Source organism: Piliocolobus tephrosceles, chromosome 2, assembly GCF_002776525.5.
Source record: "Piliocolobus tephrosceles isolate RC106 chromosome 2, ASM277652v3, whole genome shotgun sequence".
Taxonomy (NCBI): Eukaryota; Metazoa; Chordata; class Mammalia; order Primates; family Cercopithecidae; genus Piliocolobus; species Piliocolobus tephrosceles.
The window spans coordinates 47,165,228-47,191,134 of NC_045435.1; the positions used below are offsets into that span (position 1 = coordinate 47,165,228).

Consider the following 25,907-nt stretch of genomic DNA (forward strand, 5'->3'; position numbering starts at 1 on the left):
TCGGCTGGCATTGGAATAGTCCCCACAGAGGTCTGGGGCGCAGCAGGAGGGCTACAGTGCAGGGCAGTGCCTGGACAAGGATCCCCTCCTGTTGAGCAGCCCCCAGCTGGCCATGGTTGCAGAAGTGAGGCTGAGGAGGAATACTGCCAGTGCACACCAGGGAGGAGCAGAGGCCAGTGGCAAGAGGCATTCTAGTGGGCTTGGCAGGCAGAGGTGGCTGGGGGAATTCCAGCAAAGAGAGGTGCACAAGAAAATCCTTGGGATAGCGATGCAGGGCAGTTGGTCCGGTGAGCCTGGAAGGAAGTAGGAGCTGGAGCCAGGAGGTATGTAGGGTCAATTTAACAAGTTTGAATTTCTGAGCGGGAGCCGTTGGAGGATTTTGAGTGTGGGAGTGACTGCCAGAGGATAGGTTAAGCTTATGAAATTACCACTATGAAATGATTTTTGGCCCACAAAAGTAGCAACATAATATATGTTGATATGCATATATTATGCATTGACTTGCATTCAGGACTCCCAGTGAGGGTCATGTCTCTGGTTGAATCCATACCCCCTAATAGGAATAGGAATCCATTCAACCTTATAGGAATTTTAGAAGATTCATGAAAGAGTGGGTATAAGGTCATTCATTCATTTTAATACTTGTTGATTTATTCATGCATTCACCAAGTTATTGGGTGTCCATTGTGGCTGGAGGCTCCTGTTCCAGTGTGTGTGGCCAGGGAAGGGCTCTGGATTTGTGAGGGAGGTGAGCTATGGGCATGTCTGGGGGAAGAGCATGTCAGGCAAAGGGAATAGTAGGTGCAAAGGCCCTGAGGTGGAATGTGCTTGGGGGTGGCTTGAGGAACAGCGAGGGGCCTGGGGTGGCTGGAGTAGAGTGACGAAGGCTGAAGGGGAAGGCTTAGGGAGCCAGGAGCTGGATGGTGCAGCATCCCTCAGGCCAGGGCAGGGGATCTGGATTTCCCTTCATGGGAATGGAGACCTTCTGAAGGGGAGACAATAAGGGAGGGACAGCATCCGACTTCGGGTTTAGCATCATCACTCTGGCTGCTGGGAAAAGCATGAACTGCAGGGTAGGATGGCAGTGGGAGTCAGGAGTCTGGCTGAGTCTTCCAGGAAGGAGGTGATGGTGGCTCAGCCTCAGTGATAGCCATGGAGACCTGCTTTGAAAGCCACCAGCCAGGAAGGAGGGAGAGTGACAAACTAAGGGCCAGCTAGGAGGGAGGGAGGGTGACAACCTAAAGGCCTGCTAAGGAAGGAGGGAGTCACTCTGGTCTGGACTTCTAGGGTAGTTGCAGTGGGAAGAGGAAGATGAATCAAGATGAGAGCCCTGACAGTCTGAAACACCCCTGAGCTTAGGTTTCCTCATATATAGAAAGGTGTCCTGCTCCAGGACATCAGGAAGCAAGCATCACATTTAGGGTCACTGGGCTCCTCCTCAGTGCTCTCACCCCCATGGGATTGCCACTTTCTGGGAATGACCAGCTAACAAGGGCTGTCTTGCAGGGGTGAGGATCTGGCCTTTGGAGCTGTGGCCATCAAGTCCTGACTTTGAACACCAGGACCCATTGTCTGCCTTTAAAGAGAAACTTCCCAAAGCTCCACCCTATACTTCTGCTTACATATCATTGGCCAGAACTTAGTCACATGGCCACATCTAGCTGCAAGAGAAGCTGGGAAGTGTAATCTTGTATTCAGAGCGGACATGAGACCAGCTGGAGCTCTGTGATTGAAGAGGAAGAGTTCTTTATCCCATGCTTGGCTCCCTTCTGAGTGTTCAGGTTTCCTGCATAGAGCTGAGGGGCAGCAATGGGCATGTACCAGGTAAAGTCCCATTGCATGTTAGACATTGAACCCCAATTCAAGCCACCTCTGGTAAAAGGGGGACTTATGTATGCTTAAGGAACTGGAGAGCCAAGGCATAGTGCTGACTTTCGAAATGGACAGGAGCAGAGGTAGCATTGGCGTCCATCAACCCCAGCACCAGCAGGATGGCCTTTGCACCTGCAGTGCCACAACTTCCAGGTTCAAGTCCCCCCAGAAAGAGCCTTGGCCTTTCTCTAGCAGCACTTGCAGAAGTTCTAAGATTCACTCAGATTGGACCAGCTAATGGAGCTTTACTTTTGGTTGTGTGCCCATCCCAAACTAATCACAGTGGCCAAGGGCAACAGTGCTTTTTCTGGCCCAGCCAGGTAGCCCCACCCAGACCATCTCTCAGGGGAGAGGAACTGCTCACGAGTGTACTAGTCTGCTAGGGCTGCCAGAACAAATCTCCGCAGACCAGGTAGCTTGAACAGCAGAAATGTACTGTCCAGTTTCAGAAGCTGGACATCTGCCATCCAGGTGTCAGCAGGGCTGCTTTCTCAGAGGCCTCTCTATTGGGTTTGTCACCTTCTCCCTGGGTTCTCACATGGCCTTTCCCCTTGTATATGTGCCCCAGGAATCTCCTGTGTCCTGGTCTCCTTTTTTATAAGGACATGAGTCATATAGGACTAGGGCCCACACTAACAGTCTCATTTTAACTTAATTATAATACTTCTTTAAATTTTCTATCTCCAAATGCAGTCACACTCTGAGGTATTGACTCAGTCCACAGCAATGAGTGACCAGAGTGCAGCATGATTCAGGCTTTAGGGAGAGGCATAGGGGGTGTGGTGGGCTCTCAGAAGTGAGACCTCGGGATGGAGGGAGGGTTCTGGACAGTGGAGATGGCCCTTCATCTGGGACTTGGAGGGTGGGGAGAAATTTACCAGTGAGTGGGATCCTAGACAGAGGAAACAACAGAGCAAAGACATGGTCATGTGAGAGCTATGGAGGGAGTGAAGAGGGGCCTGCAGCCTCAGGAGACGGTGGCTCAGGGAGTTGCCTGTGAGATGGCAGGCTAGCTGTCAAGACCCTTGAATGCCAGGGATTATTTGAGTGGGGTGTGTGGCCCCACATCAGTTTGACTAACTGCTACCAAGGCGCAGTGTGACCCTTGTGGGGGGGTATAAGAAGGCCTTCACTTCCCTCTAGACTTTTCTTTCTCTCTCTCTCTCTCTCTTTCTTTTTGTTTCTTTCTTTCTTTCTTTCTTTCCTTTTTTTCTTTTTCTTTCTTTCTTTCCTTCCTTTCTTCCTTTTTTTCTTTCTTTCTCTCCTTCTCTTTCTCTCTTTCTCTCCCTCCCTTCCTCCCTCCCTCACCCCTTCCCTCTCTTTTTCTTTCTTTCTTTCCTTCTTTCTTTTTCTTTCTTTCTTTCTTTCTTTTCTTTCTGTCTCTTTCTTTCCTTTCTTTCTCTCTCTCTTTCTCCCCTCCTTCCTTCCTTCCTTTCTCTCCTTTCCTTCCTTCTTTTCTTTCTTTTTTCTTTCTTTCTCTCCTTCTCTCTCTCCCTTCCTCCCTCTCTCCCTCCCTCCCCCTCTCTCCTTTCTTTTCTTTCTTCTTTTCTTTGTTTCTTTCTTTCCTTTCTTTCTCTTTCTTTCTTTCTCTCTCTTTCTCCCTTCCTTCCGTCCTTTCTTTCTCTCCCTCTTTTCCTTCTTCCTTCCTTCCTCTCTCCCTCCCTCTCTCTGTTTCCCTCTTCCTCTCTCTCTTTCTTTCTCTCTTTTCTTTCTTCCTCTTTCTTTCTCTCTTCTTTCTCCCTTCCTTTCTTGCTTTATTCCTTCCATTCTCTCTCTGTCTTCCTTCCTTCCTTCCTTTCTTCCTTCCTTCCTTCCTCCCCCTCTCTCTCTTTCCCTCTTTCTCTTTCTCTCTCCCTTTCTCTCTCTCTCATGTTCTCTCTCTCACTTTCTCTCTCCCTCTTTGTCCCTTCCTTCCTTCCTTCCTTCCTTTCTTTCTTTCCTTTTCTGTCAGGGTCTCGCTCTGTCACCCAGGCTGTAGTGCAGTGGTGCAAATATAGCTCACTGCAGCCTCCACCTCCTGGGCTCAAGCAATCCTTCCACTGGAATTACAGGCACACGCCACCTCACCTGGCTAATTCTTTTCTGTTGTTTTGTAGAGACAGGGGTCTCACTGTGTTGCCCAGGTTGGTCTCAAATTCCCAGCTTCAAGCAATCCTGCCTTGGCCTCCCAAAGCAATAGGATTACAGGTGTGAGCCACTGCACCCAGCCATTTGCTTTTCTTAAATAATACTGTGACCTCCCTCGAATTCACCCCCAACACAACTTGTCATCCACCTCTGTGAGCCTCCCTCGTGTCTCCCCTGCCTCTCCCTCCCTGGCTACGCTTTCCCTATCTTGAATCTTGAGTATCCCATTCCCTTGCTTATTTATGTTTAATGTATCATATGGAGATCTTCCCCCAAAGTAAATGACTTCATTTTGGTTGGATTGAATTGCTGTTGTGCCAAGCTCCTCCCTCGCTGGTGGCACAGCTCCAACGCTGGGACTGGCCAGCTGCATGTCTGCCCAGTGAGTGGGTGAGAAAGACAATCTCAACAGCATCCTGATCTGCACTTCCCTGAGAAGTGATGAGGTTGAAATCTCTTCCTGTACGTACTGGCTGTGCATGTTCGCTCTCCCATGAGTTACCTCTTCATGCTTTGTCCCCATTTTTCTGTTGGGTTGTGGGTTCTCCCATTGGATTTGGCCAGTGTGGTTGTAGTCACAGTGCAGGGAAACCAGGGTTAGACCAGGCAATGCCTCGGGGTGAGTGGGTTCCTCAGGATGAGTGGGCTGTGGGGGGCTTCACTCTATCTTGTATCTTTTCACTGAGGATCAGTGTGGACCAGGAGCCAAGACAGCCCTTTCTCATCCGTCACTTCATTGGGTCCTTGGCACCCCTGAAAGAAAGTGTGTCCACCTCCATCTTGTTCCTGGGAGACAGGCTATGAGTCAGGCAGAGGGTGTCCACGATCATGTGGCTGTTCCATGGCAGAGCTGAAATCGGTCGTGAGTCCTCCCTCGCTGGAGGGATTCTTCTGTTTGTGCGATCCTGCCACAGGTGAGATTCTCAAGTCTGCCATGTATTTGAGAACCCCTTGTCTTGTTGCAGGTGTGGGGCTGCCTAGTGAGTACTGAAATTGGAGTCACATGGCCGGGTTTGCATCCCAGCCCCACCCTTACCTTGCACATGACTTTAAATGAGTACTTCACCTTTCTGACAGTCTCCAGAATGGGGGAGCCAAGCACCCACCTTGCTGGGTGGTAGCGGCATTACATGATACGGGGTGTAAGAGCCTGGCACATTGTTGTCCATTGGTGACATCCCCTCCCCGCTTCCAGGAGGCCTGTGTGACGTGTCATATGCACACAAGCTTGAGGAACCCGGGACCCACGCTCTAGATTTTCTTGGTGATTACCAGTCTAAGCTGACCGTTTTGACTCTACCTCCAAACTATATCCCCCAATCTGTCCAGTTTTCACCACCTTCACCACCACCTCCTGATTCAAACCGCCATCTTCAGGTACTTGTTGCCTGGATAATGACATCAACCTCCAAATGCACCCCACCTCCTCCCTTTCATCCTGCAACCCATGAAGCCATCCAGCATGACATCTTCTCCATGTTGCTCTGAGTGTGGCATCCTGCTGTGTAAAACCCTCCCGCGGTTTCTTGTTGTTCTGAGAATAAAATGCACACCCATTCCCTGCTCCTTTATGGACCTATGCCAAAGTCCCTCCCACCTCAGGGCCTTTCCCTCCCTGTTCCCTCTGCTTGGATGCTCTTTGCCAGCTTGGCTCGCTCCCTCTGTCTTTCTATCCTCTGCTCACCTGTCAGGCCTCGGAGAAGCCTTCATTACCCCCTTTCTAGTGTACACCGCCTGTCCTTGTCCATTCTTACTGTGTAGCATTTTTCTTTATGTCACTTTGTTACTCCAGGATATATTCTCTAACTTGCTCATCTGTGCAGCGATGTGTAGTGGTTCAGTCCTGATGCTTCCTGCTTGGTCATTTACCAACAGTGGGCCTTGACCAAACGGGAGTGATAATGGCACCGTTCTCACAGGTGGTGGGAGGATGAGGTTACTTACTGCGCTCAGAACAGTGCCTGGCACACAGGAAGTGCCCATACATCGTAGCTGTGTTGTTATTATTGTCTGCCTCTCTGGCCAGAAGGCAGCTCTGTGAGGGATCAGGGCCTCTGATCCAGTGCCTGGGACATGGAGGATACAGTCCCCGTGGAGACAGTGGATCTAGGGACACCACAAGTACCAGAGCAGCCCCTTGCCCCAACTCTTCTCTGCAGCAGGAGATGGCACAGAGGGTACTTGGGAGAAGCAGCTGAGTGATGGTGGACAACCTGTCCTTTCCTGCATATGCAAGTCTCCACTCAAAGGCCACCTCCTCCAGGAGGTCTTCCTGGACCATCCTGCCCAAGACAGCATCCTCCACCCTTCCCTGACAGGGCACCCTGCACGGTTGTCTTTAAAGCACTTACCACTTTTGGAAGTGATTTTGTTTACTTTTGCAAGAACCCATCGGACATTAGTCTTCTCTGCCATTATGAGGCTCCATGGGGCCCAGATCTGCTGATCCTCTTCTCCCCATACCTCCAGCATCTGTCCTGGGGCCTGGCACACAGTAGGTCCTCATGGAACACGTGAAGAAGTGCATAGTCCCCAGGCAGGCCAGCTCCTTTCTACCTTGTGTGGCCCCAGTTGCTCTGAGCCCTTGAAGATAGGCTTTGCTTTGTTTATCTTCTGATTGCCGGGCCTGGGAGCACCTCATGCACAGTAGGTGCTCCATTTTCTCTGTCGTGTGAGTGACTGCTGTTCATTTCTCACCCCAAATACAAAACTGCGTGTTCATTTCTGCACATTTTCTTTGAGATCCATCCTAGCTGGGCAGTCTCACTCATCAAGATCTTTTTAATGTCAATTTGATCAACCATTCTGTTAGCTCTCCTGCCCATCTCTGCATTGGCTTAAAATGGGATAAAAATGTTGACTAGGTCTAGTGCCTAGGAAAGACCGCTATGGCATGATTCAAGAGGAGCTGTGCCCAGGGTCTGCTCAGGAAATCACCAGTTCCCAGGCTCCACCCACTGCCTACTGCCAGCTGCCCTGGGGAGAAAAGGACATTCCCATGGGTGTCCTTTTAAAATGGGGGAACTCAGCATGTTATACTGCCTGCTCCTGGAGAGTCAGGATGCCTGCCAGCATATTAAAGGTGCTGAAACATCCTGTGGACAAGACAGCAGCTTGAGCTGATTCAATCTAGAGGGTCCACTCATTTCCATCCTTGGCCTCACTGACTGTCTAGTGGAGCTGCTCTTCAGGGGCACACACACTGGGGAATATCACCCTGGAGACCCTCACAGATTGACCGTACTGAGAATGTGGTTTATACATCAACTTGGAATCTACCAAAAAGTATATCCACCTATCACCAATTTCCATATCTTTCCCCAAGGGTACAGAAGAGGCACATCCTCACTTCTGACATTGCCATGGGCAGTGAAATCCATTCTAATCCACATTACCATTGAAAGTCCCTTCAATCATGCATAAAATTCAGAATACCTGAGTTTCCATACAAGTACAGGAAAACATGCACATACATGTAAAATGTATATAGGGCAATGTGTGTATATATATATATACACGTGTGTGTGTATATATATATGTGTGTATATATATGCAGTGTATAGAATGAAGTGTATATATCCACAACATAAGTATATAATATTTTATTTTTTTCTGGTACATTTCGTTCAATTTATGCAAGTTAAATGTTCATGGGATAAGACTCCTCCACTTGTATGTCCACTCATTTATTCACGTCTTCATCCTACAGATATTTACTAGAAGCTCTGCAGTAAATGCTGGGGTACAGGCTCTGTCCAGGGCACTTGCTGTCCGGTGGGGACACACTAGGAAGACAAGGCTGAAAAGTGCTCTGAGGATCTAGTGGAAGAGAAATAGGCACTGGGAGATGAGCACAGAAGCTGCCTGTACGGGTTACCTGAAGTAGGGGCCGTCCACAACCCAGGAGGGGAAAGGCAGTGGCAGCAGGAAGGGCTTGGCTGGGTGACCCAACAGGAGCCCTGGGATCCAGAGTGGCTTGGCACGAGGGACTGCAGGGCGTAGGGTAGGGAGGGTAGAAGAGGCTGGGGGAAGAGGTGGGACCAGGCATCCTGCAGGGTTTTGGGACCAGCCTCAGGGGGTTTGCTTGGGAGGGAAGTTGTCAGAGGTATTTAATCAGAGGAGAGACAGGATGCAGGAAGATAATCAAATTCCTTGCACATACAGAAAGTTGCTATGTCTCCGGCATTATCATCGGCAAAGAAATGGTGATTTCCCGCCGTGTGCTCCTGGGGATGGGTGCATTCTTTTCCACATGCTCACGACCTCCTGTTTGGTACCCCCCTGCCGGAATTTTTCCAGGGATGGGCACAAATGACCTAGGAGTCAACCCCTGGAGTCCACCCTCCTCTGTCTACAATCTGGGAAACTCTGATGCATTTCTGGGCTTCTGCCTCTGTAGAATTTGTCACCACTTCTCTTGGGCAGTCACTTGAGCAGCTCTCTCCTCTCCCCAAGGTGACGGACTGGGCTGAGGGTCCCATGTCTGGGGATCCCCACGTCTGGGAGTCCCCACATCTTGCAAAAAGGACTCCATCATTTTACCCATCTAGGGCTGGGAGAGTGCAACACATGTCTGGTGAGCTGGTGAATGCTTAGAAGGATGGATTTGAAGACCTTTCCAGTGAGAGAGACAGAAGCAAGGGGCGGGCCAGCTCCATTTTCTCTCTGCCATTTCTTAACAATGCGCCATCTTGCCCAAGCAAAAGACCTATTCTTTCCTTATTCTTGCTTAGAATGCAGCTAACAAAGGACTTTTTGTCTCGTTTGCATTTTTTTTTTTTTGCAAGCCTCAGTTCATCCTGGGTTTTAGCTCTCCTGACACTATTCTCTGAGATGAGTCTTTTGTTATAATGTTCTCTTCCCAGCTTTCATACGGTAGACAGGCAGGCAGGCAGGCGTGCGTGCGCATGCAACATGCAGACACACACACACACATACACACACACACACACTTGCTTTCACACGCACATTCATTCATTCAACTGTTGAGGCTTCACAGATAAATGATCCAGGCCCCCACAGCCTAGCGGCGAAAGACTGATCATTCAATTCAATACAAAATAAGGATGGACAGGGTGCTGGGCCACAAGTGGAGGGAAGGGACATTTGGGAGGCCCCTGAGAGTAGGGAACTTTGGAGCCGTGGCTTGATGGATATGGTGCTAACCAATAATGCATCTGGTAAGAGCTATTGTTTATTGATCCCTTACCAAGTGCAGGCTGAGCTTGTCATGTGCGTTTGGTTATTTAATCCTCCCAACAACCCTGGGAGGTAGATATTTTATTATTCCCACTTTACAAATGAGGAAACTGAGGCCTTGAGAGGTGAGTTAACTCACTCAAGGTCCCACTGCCAGGAAAAGGGAGCCAGGACGTAAACCCAGATTTATCCACCTCCAGGGCTCTGCTTTAAAACCTCCTGCGCTACATTCCCTGCCCCTTAGCAGGCAGATGGAACAAGGAAGACAATTGCAGGCTGAGGGAACAGCATGTGCAAAGCTGTGAAGCCAGGAAGGAGCAGATGCTGACCGTTGGCAAGTGGTCAGCAGTGTGCTCTGGCCTTGCTCAGTAGGGAGAGAGACCCTTGGATGGAGAAAGACAGAGGCTGGGGCTTGCACACACCCCTCCCCAGTTTCCCTAGCTGTGGGCCTGTTACCTTACCAAGCTCAGTCCAGACACAGCTCCCTGCACCCCCAAATCTTCCAGTTATTCATTGAGAAGCTCCCTGGTTCCTCTTGATGAGACAGGCCCATGCGGCATTCTGAGCCCAGAGGGGCTATGAACTGCCATGCCATGGGGCTGGCAAGTGCAACCTTTTTCCATCTGTATATTTTCCAAATCATATATTTCAGCTTGTGTCACTGCAGATTGCTTGCTCTCTGACCCATTGGCTTTAAATAGCAAAAGAAAAAAAAATACAATGCACTTTGTGGTTTCCAGTAAGATACCGTAAATACACCCAGATAATATTCCGGTGCAAACCATTTACAGTGGCTGCACAGGGTGGTGGAATGGAATCTTTTGGGCAGGCTTGGACATCAGTTTATTTCCTCTGTACCCGCCGGGATCGTTATGGAGCTGGAACCACAGAGGGCGTCAGCTGGCTCCCCATTTTCATCTCAGTGATAATACGTATCGTTCTTTATCAAGCACCTTCTGGGAGCTCCACAGAGGCTTCATTCCACAGAGGTCTCATTTAATTTTCACGACTTGGCAATGTCCTCCTAAGGGTTCCCACTTCACAGATGGGGAAGCTGAGACTGAGAGGCAGAGTCCTTGCTTGGGGCTCCCCCAGTGAATGAGAAGTACACAGGAGGGACTGACGGGTTCCATCTTACCTGAGTTCTGAGCTGAAGTCATCTGGGATATCCCAGGTGGAAAGGTCTCTGGGCTTCTGGATGAAAACTTTACCTGGGAGATGTGGGTGGATTGGAAGGTAAGGAGGGCATGGGGGAGGTGAGGGAGCCCAGGGGATCTTCTGGTCTTGCTCAGTCACTGGTGACCTTGAGCAAGTCTCCCATCCTCCTTGAAGCTATCATTCCAGTAGGAGCCCCCTGGCTTTGTTTCTGTGGCTCGAGGAATCTTTTCTCTGATTCTGGGGAGAGGAAGGGCTGGCAGAATCCATACCTGCCCTCAGCCTCACCTCCTCCGGTGCCGCCCTGGCTTACCAGCTCCTGCCACTAGCTGACCACACCACGTCAGGGCCATCACTCAGGCTACCACTTGGCCTGATGCCTTCTTTGCCCCTAGAGAGCCTCCGGACCTCCCCGCTCAAGTCACCACCCCAGATGTCCCCCACTCCCATCACTGCCCTGTGTCACCTTCTTCAAAGTCCTCAACTACCACGGAGTGGCATTATCCTGCTGCCTGTCCTTCTATGAAGACAAAGCCATGTCTAAACTCCTCATCTGACTTTCCTCATGCCCTAGAACAGTGCCTGGCACATAGTAGATGCTCAAGAAATATCTGATGAATGAAGGAATAGATGGCTTGGTCAAGGAGGTGTAGGGGAGGGCAGGATTTGAGGGAGGTTCTTCCTCTGCTCCTGGGCAGGACGGAGAGGCACGTCCTTCACAGCAGGCTGTCCCCACTGCCGGGATCTGATCCTGGAGGGCACATAGGCCATGGTGGCCATGCCCGGGGTTCACTCACAGGCTCCACGTGGATGATCTGGGCAAGAATGTAGGCCTGGAGTCAGTAGGACTGGAATGGTTCTCAAGACCTTGAGGCAAGGGAGTGGGTCAAACTCTGGGGCCGGCTGTCCAAGTTTGAATCCTTACAGGTTGTATCACATGGGCCTCAGTTTCTGCATCTGTAAAATGCAGATAATAGCAGCCCCCACCTCACGCGTTGTTGCCATATATTGTAGATCTATATTCAGTGCTTAGAACAGATCCTGGTGAATAATAAACATTTTGTATGTCTTTGCTCAGCTTTTTATGAACTATATGCCATTGGGCATATGATCTCATCCCATTTCCACAGCAGTAGAACAGACCACCCTTGCAGGTAGATCTCCTAAGATAAATGAGATGGCATTTGGGAAATTATCCACCTGAATGAAGGGGCTTCCCCAGACAGATGAGAAAAGGGCGGTTCTCGGAGCAGTGAGGGTGACCAGGGTCCAGGGGAGTTCTCTGGAGTGGTTAGGCACAGCAGGTGACCTCCAGGTTTGCATCCTAACTCTTCCTGGGCAAGTCACCTCATCTCCCCAAGCCTCAGTTTCTCCACCTGACCTGGGATGAGTAAAGGAGGCAGACATGGATGGAATCTGAGATTTATTTTAAGATTCCAGAAGCTTTTTCTGCTTTCTTTCTACCATCAAACCCTGTTCTCAGCTCAGCAAGCCATCTAATTTGAATGGTTTTGATAAGTTATTTATTGATAAGTTTTAATTGATAACAACTGAATGCCATCTTGTTTTAGAAGTCCATTTTGACAAGAGTTGATGTCTTAAGCCAGAAGAATCTCTAACCATGGGGTTTCCATGCACTGATGGGCCAGGAAGGGAGCTGGGGTCGGGCTGAGAGAGGACACTGCCTAATGGGGTGGGGCTGAGAGAGGACACTGCCTAACTTGGACCTTGAATCCCAGTTCTGGCTGGTTTCTAGCTGGGTGATCTCAGCAAATCACTCTAACTCAGAGCCTCCATTTCCTCAACTGTAAAACCATGGGGAATGACGTCTACGCTGGGGAATGTTGCGAAACATTTCACAGAGGGCCAAGTATGGGTCTAGAACCTAGTAGGTGCCCAACAAATCTTACCTTCTCTCCACTCTTTCCCATCTTCCTTAAAAAACAAAAACAAAAACAAAAAACCCAAGTGTCTGGCTAAATGTGCTGATGCCCTGGGGCAGTCTTGTTTTGATGAATGGGCTAGGAGATGGGCTATAAGGGCCTGGAGTTTATCACAGGCTCCACACCTGCCGGTTAGATCCTCTTGGAGCCTCAGTTCCCCCATCTGCAAAACAGAGAGGCTGTTATTACCTCCCTTGAGGATTGTTTTCCTAGAGAATAGATGGGCATCCTCTTCTAATGTGCTGAGCGCAGAGTCTGGCGAACAACAAGCACCCAAGAAGGACCATGTGGTTGAAGGCACACAGTCAGTGGTGACCAAGTCAGAGCTTTCTTTCATTCATTTATTCATTCCACTGCTATTTACTGGGTACCTACTGTGTGCCAGGCCCTGAGGACACAGCAAGGGCCATGACAAAGTGCTTATCTTCAGAGCAATTATATCCTAGAGAGGCAGGGGTCATGGTGGTAGGGCTGGTACGGGGAACAGATAATCAGCAGCTAAGTCTAAAATGGCAGGGAGCAATAAAGGCCATGGATAAAACAGAGGCAGGGCAAGTTCTTCTCTGTACCACCCAGTGGCACCTATAATTTCATCAATTATTATAATTATAATGCTCACTACTGTTTGTTTAAGTACCTGCTAGATGCCAGGTGATGTCTACCTCTTCCTACAGGGTAGTTGCTAATAACGGATGAGGAAATGGAGGCTCAGAGAGGTTAAGTGACTTGCCCAAGGTCACACAGCTTTTGGCGGGGTTGAAATTGGGACTTAGGTCTGTCTCACCCCTCGCACATTTTGGAGGGTGTTGGAGACAGTGGGAGTGACAGACATGGTCCCTGTCATCTTGTAAACCTGAAATTTGGCTGGGCAGACAGACACTGGATGAGCCTCTGCGTGCGTGTGTGTGTGTGGGGGTGTTTTTTTTTGCCTCTCCATTGTGACCTTCAGGACATTGTTTTTTGCCTCTCTGTTGTGTCCTTCAGGACATTGTGAAATGGGACTCAGTTAGCAGGGACGCCACGGGTGGGCTGGCATGGCACGCCACGACAAAGCCAGCCCTGGCATGGGGAAGCTGTCCAGTTCAGCAGGTGGACAGGCCTACTTTCTGCAGGGTGGGAGGGCAGCGATGGGGCGGCGGACAAGTTGTTTGTGTCTGTCTCCTTCCTGGGGAGGGAGGTTCCAAGGTGAATGAGAAGGTGGGTGGGGAAAGGACCTCCCTGAGCATGGGACAGAGTGACCTGAGGCTGGAAGCAACTTGGAGCAAGTCATCCACCTCCTCACTCACTGCTGAAGCCATCTCCACCCTGGCATTCTGAAACACCTTCTCTGGCCCCCCTTTGCCTGCTCCGGGCTCCGGGGCCTCTTCTTCCGGGTGCCTTTCCTGAAACCCACCCAGGCTCCATGAGAGCAAACTTGCCCAGTGCTCCTCAGGGCTTATCCCACACACAGGGCTTCCCGTAGGTTGCTTTGGTCAGTCTTCACCCTGTAAAGCAGACATAGCCCTTGAACCCATTTTGCAGGTGAGGAGAGTGAGATCCAGAGAGGCTAAAAGGCTAGGTGGCAGCACCATATTCACACCAGCTCTGAGTGACTGCCCGTCCCGCGCTGTCTCCTGCACCCCAGCTGCTCAGGACCCTGCCCCTCCACTGGAGATACTCACAGTCCAGTGAGGGGGACACAGAAGAAGGGAGGGGATGGACATCTGAAATAGCAGGTGACACACAGAAGGAGTAATAGTGGCCACGAAAACAAGAGGTAGGGTGCAGGCCGTTTCCGTAAACAAAACATGGGGCCAAGAGCTTTCCATGGACAAACTCTTGTTCTCCCTCATTGCCATGAGAAAGTTACCAATGATATGTCTCCATTTTACAGCCAGAGAGACTGAGGCGCAGGGAGGGGTAGTCCTTGACCAATAGTCACAGAGCCAGGGATTGATGTTCCTGGGATTTAAACTCAGGCCTTCTGGCCCCAGAACCAGTGCCCTCCGTGGGTGTTGGGGAAACGCTGCTTTACGATGCTGTGAGCTTTATGCACGTGTGCAGGTTACATGGTGCTTGGGAGTGAGGAGTGGGGACTGATGGGCTAGAGGGGTCCCAGATCCCGGGCAACCAGCCCACATACATTCCTCCTTTATTGCCCAGTTGACTCCCCAGGTTCTGGGGTTGAATGGATGTGTGCGTAACGGCAGTTGCTCAGCTCATCACCCTAAGAGGGAGCTTTGTTGCAAGTTAGGAATGGGTACACAGTCGAGCTTTGGAGAGCCATTGCATTGAGCTCAGCCTCACTCCTTAGTCAGGCCCAGCCTCCTTTCAAGTGCCTGGGACCTGACCCCAACTTGTCTCCTCTCCTCCTCGCAGGGAGCCGGGAGGCTGCGTTCACCTACGCCATCATTGCTGCCGGCGTGGCCCATGCCATCACAGCTGCCTGTACCCAGGGCAACCTAAGCGACTGTGGCTGCGACAAAGAGAAGCAAGGCCAGTACCACCGGGACGAGGGCTGGAAGTGGGGTGGCTGCTCTGCCGACATCCGCTACGGCATCGGCTTCGCCAAGATCTTTGTGGATGCCCGGGAGATCAAGCAGAATGCCCGGACTCTCATGAACTTGCACAATAACGAGGCAGGCCGAAAGGTAGGCAGCCAGGGAGGGCAGCTGGGCGGCGCTCGCGGAGATGCTGCGAAATGACTTGTTCGTAACATCTGGTACTGGGTGTCTGGTGAGGAGCCACAGGGCTCTGCCCTCAGCCTCATTCTGCTTGGCGTTGGCATCAGCTTGTGGCTGGTCAGGATTTGTGTATGGCACAAAGCTTGTCAGCTATTAGAGAGGTTGGATAACTGAGTCTCCCTTAAGACGAATGGATGTTACTCAGCAAGATGGAAAGAGGGACAGATGTGGACTCTTATCCTCAGGAGGAGCCAAATTAGCCTTTCTCCCTTGCTCCCTTGCTCTCTTCCTGCCTCCCTTCCTCCTTTTTTCTCTCCCTCCTTCCCTTCCTCCCTCTTCTCAGGCTTCTGGCCACATCCTGTGTGTCAGAGCCTCCCAGGTGGCCTTGGTGAGTCACACAGGGGAATTGCTCACCTGGTCTACCCCAGCACAACGTCCTGGGGGAAATTACCAGGCCCTGCCTGTCTAGTCCTATGGCTGGGAGCTCCTGCCCAGGGTGGCACATCCCTGCAGGGGTCCCAGCTGCTCCCTCCTCCCTGATTTTGTGGTCAGATCACCCTGCAGGTCCCAGGTCCCAGGCTCCATCCTGCCTTGAAGCCCTCACTTCCTCAAGGCAGACAGGAAGAGGACACATGGCTTCCCTCTCCCAGCCTCGGTTTCCTCACCGACAGCTCCCTGACTGGGCCATGGTGAGAATTAAAGGAAAGAATAGCACGTGACCTGCAGCAAGTCAGGGTCAGGGTGGATCCCGTGGGAGTGTGTTCTGTGAGCCACACAGCTCCACTGGTTGTGAGGCTTGTGGCTGTTGCTCTGTCATGCTGCCACGAGCCGACGGGCGACACAGACACTGGGAACTGTCAGAGGCTGTAAGACCAATCTCAGTGGGCTTCCTGGAGGAGATAGGCCCCAAGAAATGAGTGAGGTTTGGCTAGGCAGGGAAAGGAGGTGGAAGCAGCCAAGATCTGGTGAGTTGGGGAGGAATGGACGCAGGCCCGGAGGTAGGGGCAGGGGGCCAGTTAGGAACCACACTGACCAGTCTGTGAGCCCTTGACAAGGGAACCCCTGCAGGATGGGGCCGAAGCAGCCTTATGTTCTGCACCCAGATCTGCTTATGACTGCCATGTCCTTGTCCTTCAGGTTTCAGCCGTGATGTCCTCTCTCCAGAGAGGCTTCCCTTCCCATTCCTTCTTAGCCTTTTCTCCAAGGTTGCCTTGTTCTGTGGCTTTCTCCCCTCACTAGACTGTAAGCATACTGAGGACAAAGGCCTGGGGTGTCTCAGACACAGCAGCACTCCAGAGCGTGGCACACAGTACGCACTCTACAAATATGTATGGAGTGAACGGATGAGTGCCTTGTGGTTGCTGGTGAGCCACTGATGGTTCTGGGGCAGGAGAGGGGCAGAAGTCATAGACCCTTGGGAGGCACAGGGCTACCTTGAGTGGGTTCAGGAGCTGGGTCTAGGTGGAGTGCTGGCCAGGCCTGACCTGATGTTTCTGAGCAGGAACAGCCCTCCCAGCTCAGGAAAACCCAGTGGAGGGCCATACGTCCCCCTGCCTGCCCAGTGCTCTCTGATTAGGGAGGACCCTTGGGGATGGCTTTCTAGAAAAGCACTTCTACAGACACTATGTATTTCCTGAGCCAAGAGGTGGGACTGCGGACTCCCCGGTGTGTGCAGAGAAAGGCCTGAGTCACCACCCGTCCCGCCCCTTTGTGCTATATAGGGGTGGAAATGGAGGCTCAGAGAGGGTGCCAGCTGACCCATGGGACTTAGGTCAGTGACCACACACACCACTCAGCCAGAGCACAGCAAGGTGGTCTTCTGGCCCAGCCCCAAATGGCCAGACACTCACTTGCTGCCTTGGGACACCCCAAGGGCCCCGACGAGGGCACAAACAAAGACAGCCACCAGCTGCTGTGGGTTCCAGCCCCTCTTGTGACCTCAGTTTCCACATCTGTCGATTGGGACTATGACCCTCTCCTTGTTCTGACCGGTGCCAGTTGGTTCCCCAGGATTTTGCAACATGCCATTTACTCAAAGGCATGCGACCCCACCCAGAAGCCCCCTCCCAACAGGCTGCCATGGGCCCCACGCATGGCAGGGCTTGGGAACCGACGGGAGCAAAGGGGCCAGCCTGCCGCTGCTCCTGGCTGAGCGCCTCGGAAAGGCTCGCAGATGTGTTTATCACCCGCTCCCTCACTCCTGCCGTGAGGAAACAAGACTCAACCTGACCACAGGCTCTGGGGCTTGTTGGCAGCTGGTGTGAGAGAAGGGGAAGCAGGGAGGCCAGGGTGGGGGTGGCTTCTGCAGACCTGATGAGGGGCTGCCCCAGAGCTGCAGGGGAGCCCCCAACTCCCCTGGCAGATGAGGAAGAATAAATGCCGCAGGGGCGTCCTGCCCTCGCAGGTCTCCAGTTTGAGTCTGAGCCCAGCAGGGTGTGGGCCATGGGGCAGGGGCAGCACCACAAGGAGGCTGTGAGGCATCCCCCCCTTTCCCTCATTGTCTCGTCAGTTGTGTGGTCTGCAGGCCGAATCAGAATGGTTAGGTGCCAATATCTTTTGGCGAGGTGATTTTAGAATTATAGCTTCCCCTATTGGCAGTTCGGGGTCTTTGTACTTTGGATTGAAATCAGTGGTCGCTCAGGTTGGGGTCCTAGAATACGAAGTTCACATCCTAGCGTGTGATGTGTGGAATCATAGGCTCCCCAACTGGGAGGAAGGGAAGAGTCAGAAGCATTGTGTTGAAATCTTTGGATGGTGGAATCTTTGTGGCTTTGAATAATTTCTTTCCAGCCTTTTGGGCAGCAAGGAAATTACACCCAGTTTTTGCCCTCAAGACTAGATGCTCAGTCTAGTGAGAGAATCAGGTCCAAGAAGCAAAAATTGTGATTCAGAGCTACACACTTAGGAGAAACGTGATGTAGAAAGTGAAGAAAAGAGGTCAGAGGAAGAGTGGTTTGTTTCCTCTTGAAGTCTGAAGAGTGCTAGGCAGAAGAAGAGAACTCTTAGCAGGGCTTTGAAGGCTAAGGAGTCCTCCAGGTTGACAAGGCATCAGGAAGGAAGAGGGCAGTTCAGGCAGCACAGGCATATTTAAAAGCATGAAGTCCTAACAAAGCATGCTGTGGGGGCTCCGTGTGGCCAAGGGTGGGGAGGACAAGTGATGAGGCTGCAGAGGGGGCTAGATCCTAACACACAGCCTTGAATGCCAGAATAAGGAGTGGGACTTTGTCTTAGGCCAGAGGTGCCCAGAAGAGGCTTTGGTGGGGCAGTGCTTGGGCAGGTTTCTGGCCCTATCTGGGATAGAGTGGAGAACAGAGTGAAGGGGCTGTGGCCACGGTTGGTGCCTAAACCCAGCAGGGGCCTTGGGGGGCATGGCTGGGGAGGCTGTTTAGGAAGCTTAATAGGTAGGAGCTGCGTCAGGTGTGTTTGGGGTGGAGGAGCAGGGTGGTAATGGAAGCCCTGGTCTTTGTAAGATTGCCTGGTGGGAGGGTTAAAGGGGAAAAGGAGGAGAGAGCCTGGGCCACAGCCTGGGCAAATGGGTACTGGGACAGGAGGGCTATGGGAAGGGAAGGACAGTCAGGGAGGTTGGAGGAGAACCAGGAGAACCTGGGCCTTCTGGATGCATTTGTGAGTGCGTGTAGACATCCCCCTGCAGGAGTGCAGAGAAGCCTGGGCAGCTGCGAAACCCAGCCAAGGGCCAAGGATCTCCAAGCCTCCATGACAATATTGTACTTGGCAGGCCAGGCTTTCGAGGCCTTACTGTACAGAGAGAGAAGTGCACCAGGGAGCTCTGGGAGCCTGGGGGAGGGTGGGAGCCCTCAGCAACCCCTTCATGAGAGTGTGGTGACTGAGCCCAGGAGAGGCAGCCCTGGGGATGGGGGCCCAGCTGGGACGGGGCTGGCCCCTGCTGGAATGCGCCGCTTGCTCCAAGGGAGGTGAGCTCAGGGGGATGGAATTCCACCCAAGTGAAAAGTCACCTCCCAGTCCCTGCCCAGCCTCTTGCACACGGAGGGGTGTCGGTCTTGTCCCTTCCTGCCCTGCCCCGTCTGGTCCGGGTGCTCCTGGGAGCTGGATTCCCACCCCTGCCCTGGCCGCAGGCAGGCCTGTGAGTCAGGGGACACCAGGAACCAGCCCCTGGCAGCTGGGGCGGAGCCCAGATAAGGCCTGCTTAGCTATGCTCCTCTCTGCTGTCCCGAGGGCCACTTGCATATTTGACCAGATAGAGTGGCCAGTGGTGGCATGTCAAGGGCCTGAGGAGCCAGGCCCCACCCAGCCCGAAGCTGACTGGCCAGGCCAGGCTGGGAGGAGGCATCCTCAGTCTGCCATGCCCTCCATTCCTGCCCCGCCCCTGGGCACAGTTGTGGGTTCTCGCCCTTGCAAATGGAAAGGCTTGCAGCCAGGACTCAGGGGACTTGGAGCAGGAATGGTCTTGGGCACATCTCAGCCCTTCAGGGCCTTGGTTTCTTCCATGGCAAGGGCTTCTTTTCTTTGCTCCCAGGAGGGTCTCCAGGTCTGACATGTGGGCTGGGGAATGACATGGGGTTCTTGGGACCATTGTACCCCAACCTTGTCTCCAACTTCTCTCCCACACACACCACCCTCCAACAACACACTCCTGCATGTTGCTGTGCTTATTTGCCATCTGGATAGCCTCTTCAGTGTATCATCTGTTAGTGTCTTTTTGCCTATTTTCTAAGTAGGTAGTTTACTTTTTTAACTGGTGAGTTTGGATATTTCTTTATAGATTCTAGCAGCTAGTATTTGGTCAGACATGCGGTTGGCAAATATATTTTCCCAGTCTGTAGCTTGTCTTTTTATCATCTTCATAGGGTCTGTCACAGAGCAAAATTGTTTAACTTTGATAAGTTTTAATTGATAAGGTCCAATGTATCTATTTTTCCTTGAATGGACTGTACCTTTGGTATTGTCTAAAAACTCTTTGCTCAGCCCTAGATCCCAAAGTTTTTCCCTTTTTTTTTTTTTGAGACGGAGTCTCGTACTGTCGCCCAGGCTGGAGTGCAGTGGCCGGATCTCAGCTCACTGCAAGCTCTGCCTCCCGGGTTTATGCCATTCTCCTGCCTCAGCCTCCTGAGTAGCTGGGACTACAAGTGCCCGCCACCTCGCCCGGCTAGTTTTTTATATTTTTTAGTAGAGACGGGGTTTCACCGGGTTAGCCAGGATGGTCTCGATTTCCCTTTTTTTTTTTCCTAAAAGTTTTATGTTTCACATTCAACTCTGTGACCTGTTTTTTAAAAAATTCATTAATTTAAAAAAATCAATGAAAATTTATTTCTTTTTTAACTTGTATGTTACATTTTTATTTATTTTCAATTGTGGCAAAACATACTTAGCATGAAACTTGCCATGTTAGGCATTCTTAGGTGTGTGCCCCAGTGGCATTAAGCACACTCACACTGTTGCGCTGCCATCCTCACCTTCCATCTCCAGAACTTCACCATCTTCTCAATGGTAAAGACTCTGTCCCTGGTAAACAACCACCTCCCATGCCCCCCCGCCCCACCCCAGCCCCTGGCACCCACCTTTCCACTTTCTGCCTCTGTATCTGACTGCTCTAGGCGCCCCACATAAGAGGCATCATATAGTTTTTCTCCTTTTCCGTCTGGCTTGTTTCAGTTAGTGTAATGTCTGAAAGGTTCTGTGATTGCTTTGAATTAACTTTTCTATGAGGTGTAAGTTTAGGTCAGGGTTCATTTTTCAGCCTATTTATGTGCTAAATCCAGGAACCCTCCCTAGCCTCCACTGTCAAGGACAGTGGCCTCGGCACAGTGCCGAGGAAAGCTGTAGGATTGTTTTAGAGCTGGAGATTCTCTCTTCTGTGGGCATTTGATCAATGAGAGACTGAGACCCTGACCTGGAGGGGCCGTGCCAAGGCCACACACCAAGGGAATGGAGAAGCAAGAGCTGCACCTAGGGCCTGGCTCCCAGCTCAGACCTCCCTTCCGCTTCCTGGAGCTGGCCAGGGCCAGGGAGCTGAGCTGGATGAGAGGCTGAGGTAGGGGCCAGGAGGTCCGTGGTGGGCTTGAGAAAAGCTTAGTGGGATGACCAGGCCAGGGTGTGTGGGCCCAGAGGAAGAAGCCCAGACGAGACCAGAGAGGAAGCTACCAAGGATGGGTTGGAGGGGGACCGGCCCAGGCTGGGGCGGAGGGTGCCCGCGAGGCCTGAGGTTTGGCCAGTTTTCTCCAATGACACAGCAAGGGCAGGGCCCAGCCAGGTCCTGTCAGTGATGCCACTGTGATAGCAGTGGACAGTACCCAGGCAGGAAGGGGATGAGATAAGAGAGGACACATGGGTAGGGGCAGGAGCAGCCCTTCCCACGGGGACTGGAAACATCTGTGGCCCCAGCTTCATGTGGCCTGGTCCCTGGCATCCCACTTTGCTCTGGGCTAGTAAGACCACCCCATCCCCAACCTGGATGGATGTGGGCAGCTGGGGCAGGCCCTGAGGAGGCGCTGAACACCCAGGCCTGGGAGGAGTCAGGTGGCTCAGCTGTGATCGGAGCAGCCTCAGGAAGGTGTCACCATCCTGCAGTCCCTGAGGACTGGGGGTGGTGTGGTTGGGAGGGTGGCAGGCAGGACCAGGACCCACAGAATGGAAGAATATGGGGAAAAGGCAGCTCAAGTGAGAAGGAACTTACTATCAGGAAGCAGGATGCGGTCCCTGTTAGAGCAGGTGGTACAGGTGGAGGAAAGGTTTTCATTTGCCTGGAGAATATGGACATGATTCTAATATCAGCACTTGAAATATGTGTACTAATTTAATCCTCACAGTAGTCCCACGAGATTAGCATTCTCTGTTCTCTCCATTTTACGAATAAGAAAACAGAAGCACAGAGAGGTTAAGAAAGTTGCTTAATGCCACACAGCTGGCAGGTGCAGCGCTGGGATGTAAACCCAAACAGCCTAGTTCCAGATCCAGGTCTTAACCTCAAACTACGCTACCACACCCAGGAGTCTTGGACTGAGATGCTTTTATCCCCACAGTCTCCTGATCCTGAAATCCTGTGATTCCAAGATGTTACCCTAAGATTCACAGATCCTCTGATTTGAGGAACTTGGAGACTACAGTCCTCAGCCCCCAGAAGGCCCCGCTATGTGGCCATCTGGGTTGTGGGTTATCCAGGCATGCACACGTGCATCCTCTCCTACTCTGGTCACTGTGGCCTTGGGGGCAGTCCCTGAGCCACTACCTTCTTCCTGGGAGAGGACACATCAGGACCAGGGAGGAACCTGGTTATGAGTGAGAAGAAGGAATTCTGTGTGCCATCTTGGCAGGTGACGGGCCCCAGTCTGTCATGGGGGTTCAGGATGAGACTGGACAAGGAAATGGCCAGCCAGAGAACCACACCTGGCGCAGGGACCAGGGCGCCCCCTGTTTTAGCAGACTTTCTGGACTTGTTCAGCCTGATGAACATCAGTTGGGGAGACTTCTCTTCTCCCCCAATCCTTCCGGGCAATCGCGAGACTCACCTTGGTGTCTCTCAGAGCCCAGCGTGGGCTGGGCATACTCTTGGTGACATAAAGTGGCACACATCCTAGGCCATGTCACAAACAGCCACCAGAGCACCAGAGGCACTGGGCTGGGCGTGTCTGTCCCTGCCTTCTCATTCCCAGGAGTGCACAGGGGGCAGGCGGGAGGTGGGTGCTCCCTGTGCCGTGAGGTGGGCTCTGGGGTCCAATCCTGGCTTTACTGCTTGCTAGCTGTGTGGCCTTGGCCATGTTCCTCTGCCTCTCTGTGCCTCAGTCTCTCAAGGTCACTTAATAGCGCCACAGAGTGTTATGAAGATTACATGATTAGAAGAATTTAAACTGCTTAGAGCTGCCCCGTCCAATATGATCACAAGCCACATGGGGCTACTTACATTTAAATGAATTACAAATAAATAAGATTAAAAATTCTGTTTCACAGTCCACGTTTCAAGTGCTTGGTAGCCACCTGTGGCTCGTGGCTTCCTACTAGACCATTCCGTGGTGGCAGGAAGGTCTATTGGACATTACTGTCTTAGAGTGGCGGGCACAGAGTAAGGGCTGAGATGTTGGTACTACTACTAAGGGGCCTGAAAAGATCTCAGCTGCGGTGGAAGCTCATCCTATCACCTCCCTGGCCTCCCGCCAGCCCAAGGGGGTCTCAGATGCTGGCCATCTGATTTATCTTGGAAGGGATTCCCAGTGTGGCTGCTGGCCCTGCAGCTGGGAACTCATTTGAAACCCACCTGAGGTAGGGAGGGGGCAGCATGGCGAGGCCCTGAGAGCCCCCTAAGTGAGGTAGAGTCACGGGCTCAGTTACACCATGGTGAGACCGAGTCAAAAGGCACCCACCAGGGACAATTGCCGCCTTTGTCCTCGGGAAGGGGACTGGGACTCCTGGGTGTTATCAAATCTGCCAGGAAGAGGGAGGGAGGGGAGCCAAGTGATGGGAGGAAGGTGGGTGAGGAGAGGGGCAGGAGTGATCCTAGAGGGAAGGAGAAACGAGGTGTTCTGGAGGGTCTGGAACCAGGAGCTGGCAGCTGTCACTTTTCCTAATCCTCAACTCTTGTGTCTTTTGAAGAGAAATCCAGGTGCAACTGTGTCCCTAGGAAGGACTCCTTGCCTGACAAAGGCACTTCCTTGAATTACCTCCTTTCAGTGTGCATCGAGACACTGTCACGGCTGCTCACAGTAGCAAGCACTTGCGCTCGCTCTGTCCCGGGTGAGGTTCTAGGTGCTCTCCCGGGATTACTCCATTTGATTGACTGGACATTTTTGGGGACCCTTGGTAACTCCATTTCTCGGATGGGCAGCGGAGGTCTGGGCAGTGAACATGAGCAGCATCCCAGGCTCCTGGGCAGGAGAGCTGGACTCAGAGTCTCAGGGTCTCCCCAGGCCATGGCGGGGAGGGGACAGATTCCCCACCAGCTGGGCATGGGCAGTGAGGCCAGCACTCAGCTGCTCACTGCAAGGCACTCTGTGCCCCTCACAAGGCCTGCGCTTCCATGTGCTGGTCCCATCCCAAGTGCTCTTTGTAAATGATCTCACAGGGAAGGGGCTATTGTCATTCCTATTTAACAGATGAAGAAAACTGAGGCACAGAGCAGTTCAATGGTGTGCTTGCGGTTGCCCAGGTAAAAAGCATCTGAGCTAGGGTTCCCTCCAGCCATCCCAACTCTGCAATCCAAGCTCTGTTCATCCTTGGTGCAGACTCTTATTAGCTCTCAATTGTGTGTGTATGTGGGTGTGTGTGTATTTTTGGACTTGGGTGGATTGGTAGTCTTTTGAAATAATAAAGATTCCAACAAGGCCAGGCACGGTGGCTCCCACCTATAATCCCAGCACTTTGGGAGGCCAAGGGCGGTGGATCACCTGAATTCAGGAGTTTGAGACCAGCCTGGCCAACATGGAGAAACCCATCTCTACTAAAAATACAAAAATCAGCTGGACGAGGTGGTGGGCACCTGTAATCCCATCTACTTGGGAGGCTGAAGTGGAAGAATCACTTGAACCCAGGAGGCAGAGGTTTCAGTGAGCTGAGAATGCGCCACTCTAGCCTGGGAGACAGAGTGAGACTCCATCTCAGGAAAAAAAAAAAAAAGGATTCCCACATGTCATTGGTAAAACACTTTCTGATTTGCAAGACCTTTTTTATTTATTTATTTATTTTTTTAACATCTTTTCTTGGCCAAGTCTCACAGCTGTCCTCTAGGTGAGCACTGTTATTGTGCCTGTTTTGCAGGTGAGGCAGCCGAGGCTCTGGTTGGGTATTGCTCAGTCCCCCGGAGGGGTTCTCTGCTGGGCTGAGAGTTTTGGATTGGAGGCAGGTCAGGAGCTCCTGGCCAGACCATGCAGGGAGATGTGAATGGCCTGGATGTGGAAAGAGCTCCGATCAGAGCCCTGACTGTGCCACTTGTTTGCTGTGTGCCCTTGGGCAGTCACCCTTCTCAAGCCTCAGTTTCCTCATTGAGAAAAAGGCAGTGAGGATTTAGTACTTGTCAGAGCTATTGTGCAGGTTACATTAGATAATGCCCCGGGAGTGCCTCGTCCTACATTCTCAGGCACGATGAGTGCTTGGAAAGCAGTCATTGCTGTTATGAATATCGTTGTTAATATCAGCAGTAGTAGTGATTTTAAAGCCACAGTCAAGTTTTAATTCTTACGTTTTATTCCTAAGGACTGTCCTAGCTCTAAAACTCTGTTTCGTCCATGCGCTGGCTATAGAGTGTGCTAGCAGACTCAAGAGAAGGAGCGGTCCAGGTCGCCATTGAGATTTTTTGCTGCACTGAGCAGGGAGAGCCACAGGACACCAAGCCATAGCAACGTCATGCTGGTTCTCCTTTATCCAAAATAGGTGATGTCCACCTAGGTCTTTCAGTCCTGGTGAGCAGCCACCTCCAGAGGGGGCCTCTGCCCTTGTGCCTTCAGCCCCATGCCACACGTACCCAAGTACCACATTCCAGGACATTGAAAGTTGTCCATAAAGTCCAGTCTCCAGCCCAGACCTGCCTCCCAAACACAAGCCCTGTGCATCCAGCTGCCCGCCCTGCCTCCCTGCTCCGGGATGTCAACTGGCCCCTGAGCACACATCTATCCCAGCCTAACTCCTGATCTTTCTCCCACAAACTTGCTGGTGCCTTTGTCTCCATCCCCTGGTTCAGTAAATAGCATCTGCATCCTTCCAGTTGTGTAAGCCAAACCCCGGCTCTTACCTTGGCCATGACACTTTATTTTCTTTCACACCCCACATCCAACATGTCAGTTCTACCTACAACATCTGTCCAGAATCTGTCACCTAATAACTTATACCCCTGAGCCCATCGTCCAAGCCACCAGCATCTCTTCCCTACAGTGACACAGCAGTCCCCTACCCCAGAGTCCTGTTCACCAGCATCTCTTCCCTGACATTGCACAACAGTCCCCTTACCCCAGGGTCCTATCCACCAGCATCTCTTCCCTGCAGTAGC

The 25,907-nt window shown here is 51.9% G+C and overlaps 1 protein-coding gene across 1 annotated transcript in view; it reads left to right on the forward strand.

The window, feature by feature from the left end:
* Positions 1–25,907, forward strand: part of WNT7A (Wnt family member 7A) — a 56,530-nt gene that overhangs the window by 7,239 nt on the left and 23,384 nt on the right. The window contains exon 3 of the mRNA XM_023196210.2: positions 14,655–14,926. Coding sequence (XP_023051978.1) covers positions 14,655–14,926 — 272 coding nt within the window. The remainder of the gene's footprint in view (positions 1–14,654; positions 14,927–25,907) is intronic.